This window comes from Oncorhynchus kisutch, linkage group LG18 (genome assembly GCF_002021735.2).
Source record: "Oncorhynchus kisutch isolate 150728-3 linkage group LG18, Okis_V2, whole genome shotgun sequence".
NCBI classification, from domain to species: Eukaryota; Metazoa; Chordata; class Actinopteri; order Salmoniformes; family Salmonidae; genus Oncorhynchus; species Oncorhynchus kisutch.
The window spans coordinates 52,364,686-52,383,630 of NC_034191.2; the positions used below are offsets into that span (position 1 = coordinate 52,364,686).

An 18,945-nucleotide genomic window follows, 5' to 3' on the forward strand; every position below is an offset into this window, starting at 1 on the left:
ATTATCAGCTGCTATTTCCCTCACTCAGAGGAGAGGACTGGAGGCAGTGAGCAGGTAGCTGACTCAAAAGGCTCTGCACGAGACACCTAGCCTAGCTTGGTCTGTGGCAGCATCTCCCCAGATGCTGCCACAACGTCTAGACCCCGAATCTTGTATTTTGTTTGTATTCGCTTTGGTGTAAAAAAAAAAAGCTGTTTCCTCTGCAATCAGTATGTATTACGATACCTACTTGAACTGAACCCCCCCCCCCTCACCCCCTAGATTTGGCATAATATTTAGCACTGGCTTAAAAGTATCCGTATATCACTTTGATGGAGATGAAGAATCGTAGGATGCAACTTTCCAAACATTATGAATTAATATACAATTTAAATTCAGGAAGTCTAATACGAGAACGAAAAAAAAAAAAATCAATGGGTCTTTAAAACGTGACCCAATGCTGATATTAAATGATTATTTAGGCATTCAATAACATTTCCTTTTGGAGTTTATCCCCAGTGGAACAATTGAATAACCCCTTAACCGAACCCTCTCTCTAGCTAGAAGAACACTTGTGATAGTCATCCTGTAAAGTTGTTGGGAGATTATCTTGCCCCGTCCAATCCTCTCCTCCGTGTCACAATATCGATCCCCTTTATCTTTTCTCACTGAACCCTCACAAACGAATCACTCCACATGTTTATGTCTACCTTCTTCTCGGTCTCCCAGGGAGAGAGAGAGAGAGAGCGGGTAATTAACAGATTGTTAATTCAATTAGGTTATTTCATTCAACATCTTGGTTTTGTTGATTTATAAATCTGAAGCTCGGGGGGGTCAACTTGTTTCTGCACATTTGCATGCGACTTAAATTAATATCAACCATAAACAAGTCTTGATTATTTGATCATAACAAACACTGCTCCCCTGTTTCATATTATGACCCAAAAATATCATTGTTTTTTAATTGATGTTGAGATGTCTTAATAAAGAGCTGCCCAACCCTGTTCCTGGAGAGTTACCCTCCGGAAGGTTTTTGCTCCAACCCCAGTAGTAACTAACCTGACTCAGTTTATCAATCAGCTCATTATTAGAATCAGGTGCACTAGATTAGGATTGGAGAGAAAACCTTCAGGATGGTATCACTCCAGGAACAGGGTTGGCCAGGCCTGTCTTTATACCTTGAGATTGAAGTTGAAATCATTTTAGAATACAGCTGAAACTTCAAGAATAAAGTCACTCACAACAGGCTTGGCCAGCGGCTAATTTTACATCTAACGTATCTCCTAAATGAGACAGAAACGGTTTACCACTGAAATACAATTGGATGAAGATGGGAGAGATTGACGTCATCATCATTATAATGTATGTGGAACAACAACTACATGGGACACAGTGATTTTGACTTTCACTTTGATTGCAATCCTGATTGATTTCCACCAACATTACTGCACCAAGTAAATGTTGAAGGGACATTACAACCACTGCTACATAGACAAATAATGAATGGTAGTAATGACTAATGACCAATAGTACTGATCTGAATACTTCCTGCCCCATTCTGATCACCACAACACCAACACATTTAAAAAGTGGTTTAACAAGGTTGAGGGACATATATTTCCGGAATAGTCTGAGATGAGCTAGTGGAAAGGGGGACGGCGACGACTAGTGTGTAAATAAAGTTCCTTACTCTCCTTGACTTTATACTATCATCTGTGCTGCTGCTGATGTGAAAGAACTGAGAAAGGTATAAAATACAGTCAGAGTCTCTACATCAATTGTGTTTGAGCTTTTGGTGGGACAGGATTGGAGGGCAAGAGGGGACTTGTTATTAGGGCTCCTATGTGAATAACTCTACGTATATGAGATATTTACTTCACAAATGCCCTTTCGAAAGCTCCCTTACGGGCCAAATTTTCCTCTGGGCGCAAAGTAACACATGGCTTGGTGGATATTGTTTTAGCTTGATGGGATTTGATAACCAGCTCAGCCTCAATATATTTAGCACGATTCAAATACTACCCAGCTGGCCCAATTTGGCACATGAAGTCTTGACTACGTAATTTCCTGGTTGTGTACAGGTTTTTATGGTTGATAAGACAATTTCTTTTGGACCATTTTGTGGTTGTGACAACAGGGAAATAAGTCATTTTGGAAAGTTTTCAGGTTGCAAAAAAGATGAAAACATTAAACAGCCCATATACAACCTGACCATGATGTCAGAAAACATGTCATAATGGCGGCATTGTAATCAGTTTGGCCCGCTGGGCACAGTTCGTCGCTGTATCATTGAATTCTCACTCTATATCATCTCTCTCTCTTTGCCCTCACCTGGGCTTCCGGCAAAATGTCCCTTCCAGTTGCTGCTGCAGACTTGGTGGAACACCACATTTCCCTGCAGAAAAGGCTTTTTACAAATCCCCTAAAATGGATTAACACAGTGACAGCTCTTGTCCCATATCCCCCCTCATTAACGAAAGCCTGGACAAAGGAACAAGCTGCGACGGGCCCGTAGCCGAAGTGAGTAAAGGAAAAGTGTAGTTGCTGTGGTGTCGTCGCTCCTCTGTTCCTCCTCCTCCTCGTATTTGTTCGCCACCCGTGTTATAATTTGCATCCTTGTCTCTCACACTCCCACGTGGCTTCCCCGCCCACCGCATCGTGGGGAAAACAAATTAGCATTCATAAACCGATCAATTAATAATGCCATGACAACCACAACACCAGCGTTTTGGCGGACAACAGGCATGCGAGGCCCCCGCACATCTCTTACTCCAGCTTGGTAAAACCACAATGCACAACTGCTGTGTACTCGTTAATATAATTGCTGCACTCATGGATGCATTTGCATGTCTTCATTATGTTGCGTTCCTATCTCTTAGCAAACAAACAGTGTTAGTGAAACACACCAACACAGTTTCACTTAGACACACACACACAGACACATCTCCTTCACAGTTCGAAGCAGGCTATATGTCTGAATGACTGTCAGATGATAGGACACGTTACCATGCAGCAGCACACTGTGCCTTATCAGTGTCTTCTCTTTCTATAGATTCTACCCCTCCCTCCCCTAACTCTCCACATAACAAGCAGTCTTTCCCTGGCTCACCAGTTTCAAAACACAAGTATTTGTTTGCTGAGCAGAGCCTCGTGACTGACACAATTTTTTACAAACAACTTTCTACAAGCCGAGAGCTTGTCTCCTTTCCCAGAGTGCTTTGTTCCCTGTCTGTCGATTCCCTCTGGGATGGACAAGGCCCCATGCTCGTGAGGGGTGCCAGACGCCATCGTTCCTTCAAATGAGCCTCACATCACAAATCTTACTCCATTGAATGCCGAGTCAGCGAAGGACACACACATACACACACACCTCTCTCTTAAAAAACCCTCTCTCTCAGACACACACAGACAAAGCAGACAGACAATTTAATGAATGCGTCGTTGACTAACAACAAGTAGGGCAAACTGTGGCAACACGTTTTGAAACTGAAAAATAAAATCTGCGTTTATCAATGGAATAGCTCAGGTACCAGTTTTACTTGGTTCCAAAACGTTCTCTCCCGGTTCGTGCCTATATCCCTGGCAACCACGCTTGGTCTTCTCAGTCAAAAGGGCTAAACAAATGGATGACCCATTTGCGACCAAACTTCCTGACTGATGCCTTGAGATGTTGCTTCAATACAACATAATTGTGCTATTTTGTGAAGTGCACCAGCCCTCCTGCAGCAAAGCACCCCCACAACATGACGCTGCCACCCCCGTGCTTCACGGTTGGGATGGTTTTCTTTGGCTTGCAAGCCTCCCCCTTTTCCTCCAAACATAACAATGGTCATTATGGCCAAACAGTTGTATTTTTGTTTCATCAGACCAGAGGACATTTCTCCAAAAAGTACGATCTTTGTCCCCATGTGCAGTTGCAAACCGTAGTCTGGCTTTTTTATGGAGGTTTTGGAGCAGTGGCTTCTTCCTTGCTGAGCGGCCTTTCAGGTTGTTGATATAAGACTTGTTTTGCTGTGGATATAGATACTTTTGTACCCGTTTCCTCCAGCATCTTCACAAGGTCCTTTGCTGTTGTTCTGGGATTGATTTGCACTTTTTGCACCAAAGTACGTTCATCTCTAGGAGACAGAACATGTCTCTTTCCTGAGCGGTATGACGGCTGCATGGTCCCATGGTGTTTATACTAGCGTATTGTTGTTTGTACAGATGAACGTGGTACCTTCAGGCGTTTGGAAATTGCTCCAAAGGATGAACCAGACTTGTGGAGGTCTACAAATTTTTTTTCTGAGGTCTTGGCTGATTTCTTTTTACATTTCCATGATGTCAAGCAGAGGCACTGAGTTTGAAGGTAGGACAAGTACACCTCCAATTGACTCAAATTATGTCAAATAGCTTATCAGAAACTAAAGCCATGACATCATTTTCTGGAATTTTCCAAGCTTTTAAAGGCACAGTCAACTTAGTGTATGTAAACTTCTGACCCACTGGAATTGTGATACAGTGAATTATAAATGAAATAATCTGTCTGTAAACAACTGTTAGAAAAATAATTTGTGTCATGCACAAAGTAGACATCCTAACAGACTTGCCAAACTTTTAGTCTGTTAATTTAAAAGAAATTTGAGGAGTGGTTGAAAAACGAGTTTTAATGACTCCAACCTAAGTGTATGTAAACTTACGACTTATCTGTATATCCCAAAATATTATGCCAGTTGAATCATGATTTCGATTGGCTGAGAAACGTTGCCTGCCCGTCTGTCTCATCCCGACACGTTCATTACATTACTATGGGACAGCAGGAGATCAAATTTGAATATTGAAACAATGTTACAAATGTCGGAGAGACCGACAGCAAGGTTTATACACATCTCCGCTGTTGAAAACTGAATGTTAGTCTAAAATAAATTAGATAATGTCTTAATGCTTTTTATAGTGAAGATGAAGTTCATAAGTTGCTTAGCTGGGCTGATGAGGCAATGGATTGCACAGTCAGATGGAACTGAGTAAATAGGCATTTGAATGTCATAGATTTAGCCAGCGTCAACTTGTGGAATAAACACCGGCAGGAATGCGGTTTTAACCCATCAGCATTCAGGGTTATACCCACCCATTGTATAATACTCAATAGAAGTCTGTGGCACTGCTCCGTGACAGAACAGCGCTAACTTCAAACGTCAACTGACAAGCTAACTAGTGGCTGCAGGTTAATGAGTGAAAACATGGGCTATATCTAAATTAAATCCTCTGAATACAAAACTAAATAGGGACTAAATTTAGATTTATTTACAAATCTAGCACACTGAATTTCAATATCCACCCTCCGAAGACAATCTGTTCCTGTTTCCATTTTGTATTTCTGAATCTTTCCCTTTAAAACGCCATAGAAACAGCCCCTCTCAACGTAGATTGATTGTGATTATAGGCAATGAAAGCCAATGATCTGGAGGTGAAAATGACAAAGGTATCAAGTTGATTTTGATTGGTCCAACCAGCGGAAATGCTTCCAAAATGGTCCAACCTCACAATCCCAAATATGGAAGAGACACAACCAAGAGCAGTGTAGTCTAAACCAGCAACGGCCACAGCAAATTAACGCTCTTATGTCATCAACACTATCAAGTACAAGTATAATTAAGGTTATAATAGAGAACAATGTAATTTATAATGACATAGGGCAAAGAAAACTACGTTTGATATTCATTTTGTAGCTCTTTCTTGAATTGCCCTGTTTTTCTCTACATTGTAGAGAGATGAACACTCCTGGCTAGCGTTTCCATCCCGGATCAAGCACCAATTAGTCTGAAGCTAGCCCGGCCAGGGCTCCTGAGCTACCACCGAAGCCCACTCCTGGGCTACAATATCCGGACCTCTTCCACTGCCGGTACGGGGCACGGAACCCCGCCGATCCTCTGCGACTGGAATACCGACAATCTGCCTGAGGATTCCAACAGGCCCCTCAGGCGCGACGCCGACTCTCTTGTCTGTATACATCAATGATGTTGCTCTTGCTGCTGGTGAGTCTCTGGTAGACCTCTACGCAGATGACACCATTATGTATACTTCTGGCCCTTCTTGGACACTGTGTTCACTAACCTCCAGACGAGCTTCAATGCCATACAACTCTCCTTCCGTGGCCTCCAACTGCTTTTAAACGCAAGTAAAACTAAATGCATGCTATTCAACCGATCACTGCCCGCACGTCCAGCATCACTACTCTGGACGGCTCGGACTTAGAATACGTGGACAACTACAAATACCTAGGTGTCTGGTTAGACTGTCGACTCGCATTAAGCATCTCCAATCCAAAATTAAATCTCGAATTGGCTTCCTATATCGCAACAAAGCATCCTTCACACATGCTGCCAAACATACCGTCGTAAAACTGTCCATCCTACCGATCCTCGACTTCGGTTATGTCATCTATAAAATAGCCTCCAACACTCTACTCAACAAACTGGATGCAGTCTATCACAGTGCCATCCGTTTTGTCACCAAAGCCCCATACACTACCGACCATTGCGACCTGTACGCTCTTGCTGGTTGGCCCTCGCTTCATACTCGTCGCCAAACCCACTGGCTATAGGTCATCTACAAGTCTCCATAGCAGCACCCACTCGTAGCACGCGCTCCAGCAGGAATATGTCACTGGTCACCCCCAAAGCCAATTTCTCATTTAGTCGTCTTTCCTTCCAGTTCTCTACTGCCAATGACTGGAACGAACTGCAAAAATCTCTGAAGCTGGAGACTCATATCTCCCTCACTATCTTTAAGCACCAGCTGTCAGAGCAGCTCACAGATCACTGCACCTGTACATAGCCCATCTGTAAACAGCCCATCTATCTACCTACCTCATCCCCAAACTGTATTTATTTATCTTGCTCCTTTGCACCCCAGTATCTCTACTTGCATATTCATCTTCTGCACATCTACCATTCCAGTGTTTAATTGCTATATTGTAATTACTACGCCACCATGGCCTATTTGTTGCCTTAACTCCCTTATTTTACCTCATTTTCACTCACTGTATATAGACTTTTTGTTTTCTTTTGTTCTACTGTATTATTGACTATGTTTTGTTTATTCCATGTGTAACTGTGTTGTTGTTGTTGTATGTGTCAAATTGCTATGCTTAATCTTGGCCAGGTCACAGTTGCAAATGAGAACTTGTTCCCAACTAGCCTACCTGGTTAAATAAAAATAAAAATTGTACAGCATTGAGTGAACGCCTTACAATATTCTTATGGCTGTAATGAATTATTCACCACAAAAGTCCTGTACATTTTGTTGCGTTAGGCTTTGAACAACATCCACAATGATCACGTTTCCCACTCAGTTTCAACCTGTTGTTGAACATCGTTCTTCAAATTGATCAATCACAGTAAGGTGAGTTTTAAAAGCAAAATGTTTTAACGCAAGTGTTTGATGTGATTTTTCGATTGCATTGATGTCAGACTTAGAGGGACAATAGAGCCCTGAGTACCAGGCCATTAGCAACCTGATGGTATTTAGCGAGTTGGGTACTACCAATGCATGTGCACAAGAGGACATTTCCGTGGCGGTAATACAGTCACCGCAACAGCGCCATGCCTGGAAACTACAACCATACCCCGTTCAAAGGCTCTTAAATCTTTTGTCTTGCCCATTCACCCTCTGAATGACACAGACACAATCCATGTCTCAATTGTCTCAAGGCTTAAAAATCCTTCTTTAACAAGTGACATCAATAAGTGATCATAGACTATCCAGGTGAAAGCTAAGTCGTGGAAAGAGCAGGTGTTCATAATGTTTTGTACACTCAGTGTATGACGTATTCGCAAAGGTGACCTAAGGCACCATCAATCCAGTGTGTTAATTAGGCCACAGTGACTCTCCACTTTGCCCTCTCAATGACATCCTCTCGCCCTCTCTCGGTCCCTCTTCCTCTCCGTTTGTCTGGGTCTTTTTGGCCCATGCGAAGGCAAGCTGGCTCAAATGGAACGCTGCACAAACTACTGTTTTTTTGCAGGCCCTGCAGACTCAGGGGACAGGGAGTGGTAGCTGGCGTGTGTGTGGACCAGCTGTCTCCACCCTCTGTCCCACTAGTGATTGCCTGCAGTGGGACCACTGGGACTGGGGCTAGAGGAGGAGAAGGTGAGGGGAGGGAGGAGGGCCACCTGCCAATTGCTTTGGGGTGAGGGGCCAGAGAGTGGGAGGAGTTGCCACCTTAACAAAACATGAGGGGTCACAGCATTAACTGGTTTCTCTCTCTCCCCCCATACGCCCTCTCTTTATCCCCCTTTATCTCTCTCCCTTAGTCTATAGCTATTCTGGTTTGTATACTGCAGTCTCTCTCTTTGTCTCTAGATAGAGATACTGATCCCTGCTTTTACCAAGATATCAATTGTTTTGATCAACCCTTCCTTCCTTTTCTCAATCTCCATCTTTTCCTAATCACACATCATCAGCGTTTTCTTTCCCTATCCCTTTTTCCCCTGGGTCCTTTTCCTACGAGGGGGAACTGGCATTAATAATCAAAGAAAAGAAAGGCGTCAGTCAGAGGCCAGGGGGGCGTGGGGTTTAGGGACTGATTAAAATCTTCAACTCGTAAAATAAATAGAAGAGAAAAAGCCCAGATCTGACAGAAGGTGGTGTAATGAGAATGTAGACATCGAGAGGGGACGGGTCAGAATTGGCACATGATTTATTCAGTGTATAAGGGGAAGGGAGGTGGATTAAGACTTTAGGTGCCACCTGAACCAATGCCCCTCCCCACACCAGCCTATCCACACGCCCCACGCCTCTCTGCTGTCCCTTGGGAGCTTGTGGCCCTCTGGCACAGGGACTAGAAGGGACGCTAATTGTCAGCCGAACACAATTTTAAATCACATTGGTGGGGTCTACTGTGCCCTCCGGGGCGTGACTAAACTGAGGCGGGGGGGTTCGGGGTAGGGGGGGTGACACGTGCCGTCATTAACACCGGGTCCCATATGCGATGGTCAGGTTCTGGGGAGGCCCCTCAGCAGCGCCCCCTCTCCATCACACACACCCTTGCCCACCCTTCAGCTCCCTGTGGAATCAAAGCGTGCCAAGGGATTACACACCGGCGCTCTAATGAATATCTAAGTGGGACCGCCAGCACTAATGGAGACTGGAGACCTCCTCTCCCCCACATCACTTCCTTCACCCCCCCATCCTCCTTTGATCTGTCCCTTAACCCCAAGCCTGTGGCACACCCTGTCCATGCTCAGAATATGGCTGGTCATGCTTTAAACCACTCCCCACCGGAAACCCGGCTGCTGGTCCCGTCTGGAGAGAGAACCCCACACATTTAATACTCTCTCTGTATCTTTCCCTCACCCTCTCTGCCATCTTTTTCTTATGGTCTCATTGTTCCTAAGGGAAAGGGTGCATGTATGTGTTTGTATGAGTTAGTGAGGGTGGGTGGGTGGGTGTGTGTGTGTGTATGTGGGGGGGAATGAATGAAGAGTTGCCTTGGTAACGGAAGGCACACTGATCTGCCGCAGTGAAGAAATGGGGGGGGGGGGGGGGGGGGGGACAGAGTTGAGAGAGTAAGAATAAGCATGAGCGGGGAGCTAGTCTGTGAGAGTGTGGGTGTGTGTGTATGTGTGTGTGTGTGTGTGTGTATCTGTGTGTGTTAGAGTGGGAGGGAGAGAGAGAGTGGCAGGGTGTGGTTAACAAAGTCCCTGCAGTGAAGAGTGAGAGGGAAATGTGGAAATAAAATACAAGTGTGGGTCTGTGTGTGCATATGTGGGCACATGTGGTTTTGTGTGTAGTTTGACAAAGTCATTGAAGAACAACCCTCTCCCGCAGATTAATGTCAAGAGCATTGCAGCAGAGCAATGTTCTTGACAGGGCAGCGGGACACTTCCATTGATATGCAATCAACCCCCACTCCATTGTGAACTGGTCCCATTAAAGTGACACACACACACACACACACACACAGCGTAGCAACATCATACGTCACCCCAGTTTTGCATGCCTATTTATTTCCCCAGTGTTAGTGCCTGCAGGTAAGAAGAACAAGGGTTACAGAGCCATAAAACAATCTCAATTATAGTCCTTGCAACAGATCATAGTCTCCGCCTGGCAACAGCCACATGAACGGTGTTGACAGTAGCACCATCAATGGTCAACGCACAAAGGGTCTCAAGGTACAGTATCAACTGGTCAACCAACTGGGTCGTGTTCCAAAGCCACAAAATGGAAGAAAACGTTCCAGAACAGAGAGAAAGGAGGACGTACTTGGCTTGGGCGGTATACCGTCAACACCGTTGAAACTATTTCTTTGACGTTTTTCTTATACATTTTGATATTTGTAGATACTGATGTAAATATTTACAGTCAACTTGTGCAATACGTCAGGAGATGAAGCAGATCGCATCCTTCATTTCACCTGTCACATTATGAAGCTCACCATAGTTCCCCAGAACAGTTGAGCCAGTCACGTGTTTGTTTGTAAAAACGCGGGAGCAGGTGAGTCTAAAAAAAGCAGGTGAGTCTAACTGTGAATTGACAGGAGTCACGTTTTTTTTCTTCTTCAATAGAGTGATCAGGGACATGCAACTATAGTTTTGCTTCACATAAAATACTGTACATTAGTGCAATATTCGGCTGAAAATAGCTTCATTGTCATCAGATGACAACAGAAGTGTTTGCGTGTGCACTACAGTAGGGTGGCTTTCACACTATTGTGCCAACCCGAACAGTCTTTTGACGCCTTCTGTATATTTCACTGAAGCAAAAGCGTAAGACTACTGATTCAGTGATTCCGTACTATTCCCTCTTCTCGAATGGCTTCAGTAGCGTGAGGGGGGACATTCCAGGTCCTCTCCCCTGGATGAGCTTTTGTTTGGGCCGCTGAACCAGCTCCCCTCCCCTGGGGCCCAACAGAGTGTCTTCCTGCCTCACGCTCCCCAAATGGGACACTCCCACCACTCCCAAGCTCACCTCTGGCTCTGCCCCCTGTTGCACAATACTGCCATCTGCTGGTGGAGGCAGGAAGTGTGACTGCACTGCAGAATGGCAAAGGACGGAGGAGAAAGGTTTGACCCTAGCCACAACAGCAAAGGGCCCTCGGTTGGGGGAGAGAGCAAACACTAGAGCTAAACTGGGGTCATGTTGTTTTGGCGTCCATTTAATGTATTATTGATTTCTAGATAAGTGGGATATTTATTGAGGCGCATCAGCACACATATTTGTTCAAGGGCAAAACAGCAAGAGCTATCTCTTAAGTATACAATTCTGTAAAGAGTACCGTCTGTTGTTCGCTTGTGTGTACCCTCCGTATGTATTTAGACAGTGAAGCTAAAATGTTACATTTGGCTCTATACTCCAGTATTTTGAATATTTTACCTTTTAGAAATAGATCTAGTCCCCTCATTTGAACATGTCATAATGTTTCACTAATAGGGTTATAAAGTAGTCAAAAGTGTAGTATTTGGTCCCATACTCCGAGCACACAATGACTACATGAAGCTTGTTGGATGCATTTGCAATTTGTTTTGGTTGTGTTTTGTGTTGTTTTTTTGCCCAATAGGAACTGAATGGTGAATAATGACTGCAGTACTTTTCTTTCAAAGTGTGTAGATAAGATGTTTGTGAACACTTCTAAATTCATCCTGATAATGCATTGCTAAAGACAAATCATGAATTAATTATGATGATTGAAAAAGTTGCAAAAGCTGAACCCCCCCCAAAAAACAGTCAAAAGGTTGGACACACCTACTCATTCAAGAGTTTTTATTAATTTTGTACTATTTTCTACATTGTAGAATAATAGCGAAGACATCAAAACTATGAAATAACACATATTGAATCATGTCGTAACCAAAAAGAAAGTGTTAAATCAAAATATATTTTGTATTTGAGATTCTTCAAATAGCCACCCTACGCCTTGACAGCTTTGCACACTCATGGAATTCTCTCAACCAGCTTCAAATGGAATGCTTTTCCAACAGTCTTGAAGGAGTTCCCACATATGGTGAGCCCTTGTTGGCTGCTTTTCCTTTACTCTGCGGTGCAACTCATCCCAAACCATCTCAATTGGGTTGAGGTTAAACTTGCATTAAACTTATAAAAAACAATCAATCAATCATAATCACTAGTTATAACTACACATGGTTGATGATATTACTAGTTTATCTAGCGTGTCCTGCGTTGCATATAATCGATGCAACGCTGGGGGATGATTTAACAAAAGTTCATTGCATGCAGAGTCAGGGTATATGCAACAGTTTGGGCATCCTGGCTCATTGCGAACTAATTTGCCAGAATTTTACGTAATTATGACATCACATGGAAGGTTGTGCAATGTAACAAGAATATTTAGACTTAGGGATGCCACCCGTTAGATAACATACCGAACGGTTCCGTATTTCACAGAAATAATAAATGTTTCCGGATTCGACCATATTAATGACCAAAGGCTCGTATTTCTGTGTGTTATAACTAAGTCTATGATTTGGTAGAGCAGTCTGACTGAGCGATGGTAGGCAGCAGCAGGCTCGTAAGCATTCATTCAACCGGCACTTTCGCGCGTTTTGCCAGCAGCTCTTCGCAAGCACAGCGCTGTTTATGACTTCAAACCTATCAGCCTAATGGCTGGTGTTTCCGATGTGAAATGGCTAGCTAGTTAGCGGGGTGCGCACTAATAGCTTTTCAAACGTCACTCGCTTTGAGACTTGAAGCCGTTATGCCCCTTGCCCTGCAAGGGCCGCGGCTTTTGTGGAGTGATGGGTAACGCTGCTTCAAGTGTGGCTGTTGTCGACTCCAGTCACCCAAGTCATGGGACTGGTTTCTCTGCTACTGTACGGCAAGCGGTACCGGAGCACCAAGTCTAGGACCAAAAGGCTCCTTAACAGCTTCTACCCCCAAGCCACTGCCGAACAATTAATAAAAATGTCCACCCGACTATTACATTATTACATTGACCCCCCCCACATTTGTTTTGTACACTGCTTCCACTCGCTATTTATTATCTATGCTCAATCACTTCACTTTACCTCGAACCTGTACCCCCGCACACTGACTCGGTACCCCCTGTATATAGCCTCGTTATTGTTATGTAATTGTGTTACATTAGTTTATTTGGTAAATCATTTCTTAACACTTCTTGAACTGCACTGTTGGTTAAGGGCTTGTAAGTAAGCGTTTCATGGTAATGTCTACACTTGTTGTATTCGGCGCATGTGACAAATAAAGTTTGATTTGAATTCTAAATAAATCACAGACAGTGTCACCAGCAAAGCACCCCCACATCATCACAACTTCTCCTCCATGCTTCACGCTGGGAACTACACATGCAGAGATGATCCGCTCACCTACTCTGCGTCTCACAAAGTTGGAACCCAAAAACTCAAATTTGGACTCATCAGACCAAAGTACATATTTCAACCCCTCTAAAGTCCATTGCTCGTTTCTTGGCCCAAACAAGTCTCTTCTTCTTATTGGTGTTCTTTAGTATTGGTTTCTTGGCAGAAATTCGACCATGAATGCCTGATTCACGCAGTCTCCTCTGAACAGCTGATGTGACTGTTATTTGGGCTGCAATTTCTGAGGCTGTAACTCTAATGACCTTATTATCCTTTGCAGCTGAGGTAACTCTGGGTCTTCCTTTCCTGTGGAGGTCCTCATGAGAGCCAGTTTCATCATAGGGCTTGATGGTTTTTGCGACTGCACTTGAAGAAACGTTCAAAGTTCTTGAAATGTTTCGGATTGACTGACCTTCATTGACTGACCTTCAAGTAATGATGGACTGTCGTTTCTCTTTGCTTATTTGAGCTGTTCTTGCTATTATATAGACTTGGTCTTTTACCAAATAGGGATATCTTCTGTATACCAACCCTACTTTGTCACAACACAACTGATTGGCACAAACGCATTAAGAAGGACGGAAATTAACTTCTTGGATATAGGGGACGCTCTTAATTTTTGGATACATTTTTTTCCCGTTTTAAACAAGATATTTTGTCACGAAAAGATGCTCGACTATGCATATCATTGACAGCTTTGGAAAGAAAACACTCTGACGTTTCCAAAACTGCAAAGATATTGTCTGTGAGTGCCACAGAACTGATGCTACAGGCGAAACCAAGATGACATTTCAAACAGGAAGTGCCCCAGATTTTGAAGGCGCTGTGTTCCAATGTCTCCTTATATGGCTGTGAATGGGACAGGAATGAGCTTACACTTTCTGTCGTTTCCCCAATGTGTCTGCAGCATTGTGACGTATTTGTAGGCATATCATTGGAAGATTGACCATTTTACACTACATCTACCAGGTGCTCGCTTGGTGTCCTAAGTCGCAATTATTGCGTAATCTCCAGCTGCGTGTATTTATCCATTTGCTTCCGAGGAGAAACCCAACTGCCACGAATGATTTATCATCGAATAGATATGTGATAAACACCTTGAGGATTGATTCTAAACAACGTTTGCCATGTTTCTGTCGATATTATGGAGTTAATTTGGAAAAAAGTTTGGCGTTATAATGACTGAATTATCTGGTATTTTCTTAGCCAAACGTGATGAACAAAACGGAGCGATTTCTCCTACACAAATAATATTTTTGGAAAAAATGAACATTTGCTATCTGACTGAGAGTCTCCTCATTGAAAACATCCGAAGTTCTTCAAAGGTAAATGATTTTCTTTGAAAATGTTGCCTGCTGAATGCTAGGCTTAATGCTATGCTAGCTATCAATACTCTTACACAAATGCTTGTGTAGCTATGGTTGAAAAGCATATTTAGAAAATCTGAGATGACAGTGTTGTTAACAAAAGGCTAAGCTTGTGAGTGAATATAAATTTGCGATTTTCATGAATAGTTAACGTTGCGTTATGGTAATGACCTTGAGGCTATGACTACGCTCCCGGATACGGGATTGCTCGCCGCAAGAAGTTAAATAAATTAACTTTTGACAAGGCACACCTGTTCAGACCTGTTATTTGAAATGCATTCCAGGTGACTACCTCATCAAGCTGGTTGAGATAACATCATCAGGGCTACTTTGAAGAATCTACCCCCAGGTGGTGAGGGTAGGCAACAACATCTCCTCCCCGCTGATCCTCAACACTGGGGCCCCACAAGGGTGCGTTCTGAGCCCTCTCCTGTACTCCCTGTTCACCCACGACTGCGTGGCCACGCACGCCTCCAACTCAATCATCAAGTTTGCGGACGACACAACAGTGGTAGGCTTGATTACCAACAACGACGAGACGGCCTACAGGGAGGAGGTGAGGGCCCTCGGAGTGTGGTGTCAGGAAAATAACCTCACACTCAACGTCAACAAAACTAAGGAGATGATTGTGGACTTCGGGAAACAGCAGAGGGAACACCCCCCTATCCACATCGATGGAACAGTAGTGGAGAGGGTAGCAAGTTTTAAGTTCCTCGGCATACACATCACAGACAAACTGAATTGGTCCACTCACACAGACAGCATCGTGAAGAAGGCGCAGCAGCGCCTCTTCAACCTCAGGAGGCTGAAGAAATTCGGCTTGTCACCAAAAGCACTCACAAAGTTCTACAGATGCACAATCGAGAGCATCCTGGCGGGCTGTATCACCGCCTGGTACGGCAACTGCTCCGCCCTCAACCGTAAGGCTCTCCAGAGGGTAGTGAGGTCTGCACAACGCATCACCGGGGGCAAACTACCTGCCCTCCAGGACACCTACACCACCCGATGTTACAGGAAGGCCATAAAGATCATCAAGGACATCAACCACCCGAGCCACTGCCTGTTCACCCCGCTTTCATCCAGAAGGCGAGGTCAGTACAGGTGCATCAAAGCTGGGACCGAGAGACTGAAAAACAGCTTCTATCTCAAGGCCATCAGACTGTTAAACAGCCACCACTAACATTGAGTGGCTGCTGCCAACACACTGACAATGACACTGACTCAACTCCAGCCACTTTAATAATGGGAATTGATGGGAAATGATGTAAATATATCACTAGCCACTTTAAACAATGCTACCTTATATAATGTTACTTACCCTACATTATTCATCTCATATGCATACGTATATACTGTACTCTATATCATCGACTGCATCCTTATGTAATACATGTATCACTAGCCACTTTAACTATGCCACTTTGTTTACATACTCATCTCATATGTATATACTGTACTCGATATCATCTACTGTATCTTGCCTATGCTGCTCTGTACCATCACTCATTCATATATCCTTATGTACATATTCTTTATCCCCTTATACACAGTGTAAGACAGTAGTTTTGGAATTGTTAGTTAGATTACTTGTTGGTTATTACTGCATTGTCGGAACTAGAAGCACAAGCATTTCGCTACACTCGCATTAACATCTGCTAACCATGTGTATGTGACAAATCACATTTGATTTGATTTGATTTGGAATATATTTTTTGGGTTACTACATGGTTCCATATGTGTTATTTCATAGTTTTGATGTCCTCACTATTATTCTACAATGTAGAAAATAGTAAAAAATAAAGAAAATGAGCAGGTATCCAAACTTTGACTGGTACTGTATGTAAATAGGGTATTTCTGTTTCTTATTTTCAATACATTTGCAAAAATGTCTAAAAACGTGTCTTTGCTTTGTCATTATGGTGTATTGGTGTAGATTGGTGAGGGAAAAATAACTATTTAATCCATTTTAGAATGAGGCTGTAACGTAACAAAATGTGGAAAAAGGGAGAAGGGGTCTGAATACTTTCCGAATGCACTGTATTTGTATGTGTGAGTGTATGCAAGCATACGTTTGTATTTGCCCAAGTGTGTATGTCTATGAAAGTGCATTTTCTTGTGAAAGCATGTTTGTGTTCATGTATACAGTAAGTGCATGTGTGTTTGGAAGAGTGAATGAGGGTGTGTCTGTGTTCATGCGTTCGTGTGTGAGTGTTTACGTGTGTGTGTCTGTCAACAGATGTGCTTACCAGAGTGCACCAGCTCCTGCTCCATTACTCCACAGCCCAACACCTCCAGCCAGTCCTCCTGGAAACGCACCTCCATCTCAAAGGAGGGATGGGTAAAGGGGAAGTAACACTCCACCCAGCGGATCTCCAGCTCTGGCACAGAGAAGAGAGGATAATGTGAAGGTAGATGGAGGAGAAGAAAGGACAGGTTGAGACAAAAAGGCGAGGGACTGATCCCAAAAGTATTAAAAAAACGTCCTTTCTTTCTAGAGACCACTGGCCTTAAAGGACTATGGGAGAATTTTAATTGCATTTCTTCTCTCTTTCTCAAGACCCATCAGAAGGTAAGATGTCCCTATCAACAAACTTGAACTTGGAATGTTGTTTACCTTCTCCAAACAGGTGTCTGACCATACGGTCGAGGGTCTGTTTCAGATCAAACTCCACAAGCTTAACTGCCTCCAGAGTGTGTGTCTCCTGCTTCTGAGGGGTCCGGTGCCCCCCGCTCTCAAAGAGAGACAGGTCCTCTCCACTCGACACCTTGGCAAACAACTTGGGGGTAAAAAGGTGAGTTACTGTATGTGAATCTAAGATGACTTATCAATGTCTTTACAGCACTCAACACAGCATATTTAAAATCGATAAAACAGAAGATCTTGCCGCTGTGTAACAAGGGCCCACTGTATTCATCATACTTGTGAATCCTACTCTTTGACCTTGTTGTGACACTACAGAGAAGGCTTTGACCTTGAGGTTAGGAGTAGAAGCTAATCAATAACACTGGAGCTTTTCATGGCATTGTTGAGTTTAGTACTTTAACTCCTGAACCATTTATACTGACCTCGTGGTTGGAGAAGAGGCGTACCCCCTCCATCTGATGGAACACGGGGTAGTGGCTGGCGTCGATCTCGTCCCTTCGGTACACGTCACCCGCTAGCAGGAAGGCGTCCAGCCCCGAGCACACCAGCTCCCTCTGGTGGGCGGAGGTGTGAGCTCGCAGCATGGTGCCCCGGTTGAGGTAGTAGTTGTCGCCTCGCTTCCGGCTGGGGTGGTCGGGCGGGATGAGCAGGCTGTCAAAGTTCTGCTCCGTCGTCACCACCGGACTGAGGTTGTCATGGACCGAGAAAAGCGGGTTGCCAGAGCGCATGATGTAGGCACGGTAGAAGTGGGCTTTGATTCGCTCTTTGATGAGCCAGATAGGATGGTGGGCTTGGTTGTGCAGGTTGCAGCCCACCTTGGCCAGGATCTTGCTGGTCACGTTGGTAAAGTCATCACGAGGGTAGGAGTAGCCCATAACTTTGACCGTTGTATCTTGGCCAACCAGGGGCTGAGAGGAGGGGACATCAGTGGTCAGGTGACAGGAGGAGGGGAAGAGTCTGGGGGCTGTGGTTGGCCTGCCATTGGCTGGGAGGCAGCAGAGCGGCCTATGACGTGCTAGGGGCTTGAGGATAGGAAGGAAGAGGGGAAGGATCCTGCAGTGCAGCCTCATGGTACCTGCTCCATGGACCTATAGAAGACAGGGACATGTGTCAGTTCTGGCGGCCTTTCAATTCCATAGCAACAAAGTGACACAGGGACTCAAATTTCTCACTTTGAAATGTATGTCAAACAAAAACAAAATGGTTACTAAGTAAAAATCCATGCACAATGACTACTTCACAATTTCCACAGAACATTTTACAAAAACATTCCATGACAATATAATTGAAACACTTGAGTAAATGAAGGATACAAAGTATATTGAAAGCAGGCCCTTCCATACCGGTGTGGTTCCTGAGTTAATTAAACAATTAACAACCTATCATGCTGTAGGGTCACGTATATAAATGCTGGGATGTACGTACATATCCCAACCAGAAGCCCTGGATTATAGGCAATATCCGCATCGAGCTAAAGGCTAGAGCTGCCACTTTCAAGGAATGGGACACTAATCCGGACACTTCTAAGAAGTCCCGCTATGCCCTCAAACGAACCATCAAACAGGCAAAGCGTCAATACAGGATTAAGATTGAATCCTACCACACCGGCTGACGCTCGTAGGATGTGGCAGGGCTTGCAAAC

General features: G+C 44.1%; 1 protein-coding gene across 2 annotated transcripts in view; it reads right to left on the reverse strand.

Moving 5' to 3' along the window:
- fars2 (phenylalanyl-tRNA synthetase 2, mitochondrial) overlaps positions 1-18,945 on the reverse strand; it is a 119,582-nt gene that overhangs the window by 67,734 nt on the left and 32,903 nt on the right. For both annotated transcript variants that reach the window (XM_020507428.2, XM_020507429.2), the window contains 3 exons: positions 17,726-18,391; positions 17,274-17,436; positions 16,906-17,037 (listed from right to left, as the gene is read on the reverse strand). In XM_020507428.2, the coding sequence (XP_020363017.1) occupies positions 16,906-17,037; positions 17,274-17,436; positions 17,726-18,391 (961 nt within the window). The remainder of the gene's footprint in view (positions 1-16,905; positions 17,038-17,273; positions 17,437-17,725; positions 18,392-18,945) is intronic.